This window comes from Callionymus lyra, chromosome 7, assembly GCF_982586985.1.
Source record: "Callionymus lyra chromosome 7, fCalLyr1.hap1.1, whole genome shotgun sequence".
Lineage (NCBI taxonomy): Eukaryota > Metazoa > Chordata > Actinopteri > Syngnathiformes > Callionymidae > Callionymus > Callionymus lyra.
In genome coordinates, this window is record NC_141824.1 from 10,663,403 (window position 1) to 10,671,468 (window position 8,066).

At 31.5% G+C, this 8,066-nt stretch overlaps 1 protein-coding gene across 2 annotated transcripts in view; it reads left to right on the forward strand.

Moving 5' to 3' along the window:
• LOC148075024 (SPRY domain-containing SOCS box protein 4-like) overlaps positions 1-7,858 on the forward strand; it is a 44,007-nt gene extending 36,149 nt beyond the window's left edge. For both annotated transcript variants that reach the window (XM_087795913.1, XM_087795914.1), the window contains one exon: positions 7,053-7,858. In XM_087795913.1, the coding sequence (XP_087652039.1) occupies positions 7,053-7,180 (128 nt within the window). In that variant the 3' untranslated portion in view covers positions 7,181-7,858. The remainder of the gene's footprint in view (positions 1-7,052) is intronic.
• Positions 7,859-8,066: the final 208 nt, after the last annotated feature.

Genomic DNA, 8,066 nt, shown 5'->3' on the forward strand with positions numbered 1-8,066 from the left:
AAGATACGATATATGCAAGATACGATACGATATATTCATGATTCGATACGATATATTCAAGATACGATACGATATATTCAAGATACGATACGATATATGCAAGATACGATATATTCAAGATACGATACGATATATTCAAGATACGATACGATACATTCATGATACGATACATTCATGATTCGATGCGATATATTCAAGATACGATATATTCAAGATACGATACGATATATTCATGATTCGAAGCGATATATTCAAGATACGCTATATGCAAGATACGATACGATATATGCAAGATACGATACGATATATGCAAGATACGATATAGTCAAGATACGATACGATATATTCAAGATACGATACGATATATGCAAGATACGATACGATATATGCAAGATACGATATGATATATTCAAGATACGATACGATATATGCAAGATACGATACGATATATGCAAGATACGATACGATATATTCAAGATACGATACGATATATTCATGATTCAATACGATATATTCAAGATACGATACGATATATTCATGATTCGATGCGATATATTCAAGATACGATATATTCAAGATACGATATATTCAAGATACGATACGATACATTCATGATACGATACGATACATTCATGATTCGATGCGATATATTCAAGATACGATACGATATATGCAAGATACGATATATGCAAGATACGATATATTCATGATTCGATACGATATATTCATGATACGATACGATATATGCAAGATACAATATATTCAAGATACGATACGATATATTCAAGATACGATACGATATATGCAAGATACGATATATGCAAGATACGATACGATATATTCATGATTCGATACGATATATTCAAGATACGATACGATATATTCAAGATACGATACGATATATGCAAGATACAATATATTCAAGATACGATACGATATATTCAAGATACGATACGATGCATTCAAGATACGATACGATACATTCATGATACGATACGATACATTCATGATTCGATGCGATACATTCAAGATACGATACGATATATGCAAGATACGATATATGCAAGATACAATATATGCAAGATACGATATATGCAAGATACGATATATGCAAGATACGATATATGCAAGATACGATATATGCAAGATACGATGTATTCAAGATACGATACGATATATTCAAGATACGATACGATACATTCATGATACGAGACGATACATTCATGATACGATACGATATATGCAAGATACAATATATTCAAGATACGATACGATATATTCAAGATACGATACGATGCATTCATGATAGGAGACGATACATTCATGATTCGATGCGATATATTCAAGATACGATACATTCATGATACGATACGATACATTCATGATTCGATGCGATACATTCAAGATACGATACGATATATGCAAGATACGATACGATATATGCAAGATACGATATATGCAAGATACGATATATGCAAGATACGATATATGCAAGATACGATGTATTCAAGATACGATACGATATATTCAAGATACGATACGATACATTCATGATACGAGACGATACATTCATGATACGATACGATATATGCAAGATACAATATATTCAAGATACGATACGATATATTCAAGATACGATACGATATATGCAAGATACGATATATGCAAGATACGATACGATATATTCATGATTCGATACGATATATTCAAGATACGATACGATATATTCAAGATACGATACGATATATGCAAGATACAATATATTCAAGATACGATACGATATATTCAAGATACGATACGATGCATTCATGATACGAGACGATACATTCATGATTCGATGCGATATATTCAAGATACGATACGATACATTCATGATACGATACGATACATTCATGATGCGATACATTCAAGATACGATACGATATATGCAAGATACGATACGATATATGCAAGATACGATATATGCAAGATACGATATATGCAAGATACGATGTATTCAAGATACGATACGATATATGCAAGATACGATATATGCAAGATACGATACGATATATTCAGGATTCGATACGATATATTCAAGATACGATACGATATATTCAAGATACGATACGATATATGCAAGATACAATATATTCAAGATACGATACGATATATGCAAGATACGATATATGCAAGATACGATACGATATATTCATGATTCGATACAATATATTCAAGATACGATACGATATATGCAAGATACAATATATTCAAGATACGATACGATATATTCAAGATACGATACGATGCATTCATGATACGAGACGATACATTCATGATTCGATGCGATATATTCAAGATACGATACGATACATTCATGATACGATACATTCATGATTCGATGCGATATATTCAAGATACGATACGATACATTCAAGATACGATACGATATATGCAAGACACGATACGATATATGCAAGATACGATATATGCAAGATACGATATATGCAAGATACGATATATGCAAGATACGATGTATTCAAGATACGATACGATATATTCAAGATACGATACGATACATTCATGATACGAGACGATACATTCATGATACGATACGATATATGCAAGATACAATATATTCAAGATACGATACGATATATTCAAGATACGATACGATATATGCAAGATACGATATATGCAAGATACGATACGATATATTCATGATTCGATACGATATATTCAAGATACGATACGATATATTCAAGATACGATACGATATATTCAAGATACGATACGATATATGCAAGATACAATATATTCAAGATACGATACGATATATTCAAGATACGATACGATGCATTCATGATACGAGACGATACATTCATGATTCGATGCGATATATTCAAGATACGATACGATACATTCATGATACGATATGATACATTCATGATTCGATGCGATACATTCAAGATACGATACGATATATGCAAGATACGATACGATATATGCAAGATACGATATATGCAAGATACGATGTATTCAAGATACGATACGATATATTCAAGATACGATACGATACATTCATGATACGAGACGATACATTCATGATACGATACGATATATGCAAGATACAATATATTCAAGATACGATACGATATATTCAAGATACGATACGATATATGCAAGATACGATATATGCAAGATACGATACGATATATTCATGATTCGATACGATATATTCATGATTCGATACGATATATTCAAGATACGATACGATATATTCACGATACGATACGATATATTCAAGATACGATACGATATATGCAAGATACAATATATTCAAGATACGATACGATATATTCAAGATACGATACGATGCATTCATGATACGAGACGATACATTCATGATTCGATGCGATATATTCAAGATACGATACGATACATTCATGATACGATATGATACATTCATGATTCGATGCGATACATTCAAGATACGATACGATATATGCAAGATACGATACGATATATGCAAGATACGATATATGCAAGATACGATATATGCAAGATACGATGTATTCAAGATACGATACGATATATTCAAGATACGATACGATACATTCATGATACGAGACGATACATTCATGATTCGATGCGATATATTCAAGATACGATACGATATATTCAAGATACGATATATTCAAGATACGATACGATATATGCAAGATACAATATATTCAAGATACGATACGATATATTCAAGATACGATACGATGCATTCATGATACGAGACGATACATTCATGATTCGATGCGATATATTCAAGATACGATACGATACATTCATGATACGATATGATACATTCATGATTCGATACATTCAAGATACGATACGATATATGCAAGATACGATACGATATATGCAAGATACGATATATGCAAGATACGATATATGCAAGATACGATGTATTCAAGATACGATACGATATATTCAAGATACGATACGATACATTCATGATACGAGACGATACATTCATGATTCGATGCGATATATTCAAGATACGATACGATATATTCACGATACGATACGATATATTCATGATTCGATGCGATATATTCAAGATACGATACGATATATGCAAGATACGATATATGCAAGATACGATACGATATATTCATGATTCGATACGATATATTCAAGATACGATACGATATATTCAAGATACGATACGATATATGCAAGATACGATATATTCAAGATACGATACGATATATTCAAGATACGATACGATACATTCATGATACGATACATTCATGATTCGATGCGATATATTCAAGATACGATATATTCAAGATACGATACGATATATTCATGATTCGAAGCGATATATTCAAGATACGCTATATGCAAGATACGATACGATATATGCAAGATACGATACGATATATGCAAGATACGATATAGTCAAGATACGATACGATATATTCAAGATACGATACGATATATGCAAGATACGATACGATATATGCAAGATACGATATGATATATTCAAGATACGATACGATATATGCAAGATACGATACGATATATGCAAGATACGATACGATATATTCAAGATACGATACGATATATTCATGATTCAATACGATATATTCAAGATACGATACGATATATTCATGATTCAATGCGATATATTTAAGATACGATACGATATATGCAAGATACGATATATGCAAGATACGATACGATATATGTACGATACGATATATGCAAGATACGATACGATATATGTACGATACGATATATTCAAGATACGATACAATATATTAAATACGATGCAATATATTCAAGATACGATTCTATATATATTTAAGATACAATTCGTTATATTCAGCTCATGATTCAATATATTCAGCTCACAATTCGATGAAATGTATTCAACTTACGATACGATATAGTCGGCTCATGATTCAATACGATATATTTAGCTCACGATTTTAATATTTAATGTATTTGGTTCAAGATAGGATTTAATTTATATTCCGCTCACGCTCATTCCGTCACTAATTTAAGAAACGTGTGGTGATTGATCCACTTTCTTTTATCCCCAAACTTTAGCTGTAAAAGCTTCTGTAGTCGACTGTATCCTCTCGTCCTCAGTCATCCCTTAATTGTTCCTTAACCTGTGGAGGTGAAATGACTGCATCTAGTGGCCAGAAGTTTAATTGCAACACAATAATGTAAATATGTGTATGGTACATTAACCTTTTAAAAAAACAACCTTTCACACACTTTATTGAAATATAAAATAACTTTTTTTTAAATTAAAGTCAGTAATTGACTGAATGTGTAAAGAATGAATAGAACATCTGTCTAAATTGTGACATCTTCTTTGAAAAACATGTGTTAAATATTGTGTCAAAGTTGTCGTCATGGTCGGCCTCAGATTAAACACGTGAAGACCTCGAGGCTTTAAGTCTGAACAACGTTAATGTGTGCGTTTGTGTTGTTCACGCAAACAAATGAGCCGTAAATAAACGGCAAATTACTGATTTATTCCGTGGACACGGATGGACCAGAAGCAGATGTTGCTTTTCTAAACTTTTAATGTCACTTTAAATCTTACCAGCCACTAAATCATCAACAGTCGACAATCAAAATGTGTTTAATCAACTTCGAGTTAAATTTATGTTCCTTACATTGAACAGTTTTCCATTTAAATTAAAAAAAAAAGAAGGTAAAATCAAGGTTCGTTCAACAAAGTACTTTTTGCTTTGAAAGGTTTATGATAATGTTTGTTCTCATGAAAATATTGTTACTATTTGTGTAATATGTTTCAAACTAATTTTATCATAACACATTTTTTAAACAATTATTTAACATAAAAATCATGCTTTTCTTAAATTTAAGAATCATCAAAATGCAATGATAACTAATGAATGTTTAATGCATTAATGAATGAATATTTGAACTTTACTACATTTGAAATTGTTATTATTATAGAGGGCTTTTCCAGACCAGGGTCACAAAGCGCTTAATCAAAACAATACTCAATAAAATATATACTTCACTGTTCCTTTCCTCTTTTCATGTTTCATGCAGATTGAGATTTAGGTGAAAGATTAAAAAAACATCAGTATTGTTACCACAATACTGGACACTCATGTATTCGCACTTACTCCCAGTATCGTGAAGCTCCATTGTACTATTTCCACTACTATTACTATTTCCACTACTACTACTATTTATACTTCTATTCATAATACTACTACTGTTTCCACTACTACTACTATTTATACTACTATTACTATTTTTACTACCACTACTACTATTTCCACAACTACTATTATGTATACTTCTATTTCCACTACTACTACTATTTCCACAACTACTACTATTTCTACTAATACTACTACTTCCAAACATACTTTTATTTCCGCTACTACTACTACTACTACCATTTCCACTAATAATACTACTATTTCCACTACTACAACTATTTCTACTACTTCTACTAATACTACTACTATTTCTACTAATACCACTATTTGCAAATGTACTTTTATTTCCACTACTACTACTACTACTACTACTACTATTTCCACTAATAATAATACTATTTCCACTACTACAACTATTTCTACTACTTCTATTACCACTATTACTTTTTTTCTATTTCTACTACTAATACTTTTTCCATGACTACTACTATTTTCACTTCCACTACTACTACTTTTTCTATCTTCTCTGAATGTATTTTTCAGGTTCAAGACAAAAAGAAAAAAAAAACTTTTTTAAATGAAATTTTAAAGTTTATTTGAAATAAAACTTGTGTGTAGTGAGTAAAAATATCAACTGCAGGGAATTGATGGTAAATGTAGGAAGTAATGTATATGAATTAAACGGTATCAAAATCGGACAAAAAAACCATCAGTTTTTAGTGTAAAAATGAACGTGTCAAAAAATGAAACTTGTTAAATAAACAATCAAATCATTATAGTTCTACTATATTTATATTTTCTAGTTGAAGTATAACGTGTCTTCAGCCTGATCCTGACCTTGTCTCTCCTCCTCAGCCGAGCCTCTGCCTCTCATGGATCTGTGCAGACGTGCAGCTCGACTGGCTCTGGGTCGAGATCGCATCCATCACATCGAGGCGCTGCCTCTACCGCAGACCCTCAAGAACTACCTCCAGTACCAGTGACCTTCGACCCCGCCCTCAATCACCACCATGGACGAAAGCTTCAACTACTTGACGCGACGTAGCCGATCGACTTTCAAGAGTCGAAATTTAGCTATTTATGTTCATTTGCACACGGCGGGTCATGGGTTCGAGTCCCAGCTCTCCAATCAAACAGCGAGGCTCACACTTTATCGCACGTCTTTAGCGGTCGTCGCCTAGCAACCAAATATTAAAATTTAAAAAACAAAATCCCCTTTTCTTTTAGATTTTTAAATTCTTCTGCTCTCCAGCTCCTCTAGTGTTGGTGCGGGGAACTGCATCATCTTCAGAGACCAGAACATGATTTTTAAAAATGCTGCTTTTCTATCCTTTCTTCCGGGTCTTAAACTCAAGAGGGATTTTTTTTTCTCCCTAAAAAGTTTCTTGAAATATTTTTCAAAGTTTCTTTATTTTCCTATAGACTTTTAAGATTTTTTTTTTTTTGGGTGGAAGAATGTCTTAACATGTTTTTAAATGTGAATAAAGGAAACTTTGTTGAAATCGTGCTGCTTTTTTGTGTGGTTGTACTTTTAAATATTTATATTAACTACTTCACTCCTGTCTTAAATACTTACTTACTTAAATAACACTAGGTGTTTAAACTTAAGTACATTTTCTTGTGACAAAATAATGATTTTATTACACATTTAATTTAGATATTCTTAAATAAATTTGACTATCATAAAGATAACTATGTGAATATTATATATATATATATCGCAATATTTTTTAAATTTGTATCGTTTTTATGTATGTATTTTTGTCTTCAAATGGTATTTTATTTTTTAAATAGTTATTTTATGGTTTACAGTTAATGTAAAGTAACGAATAGATCTGGCAGTGACTGAGGACGAGAGGATACAGTCGC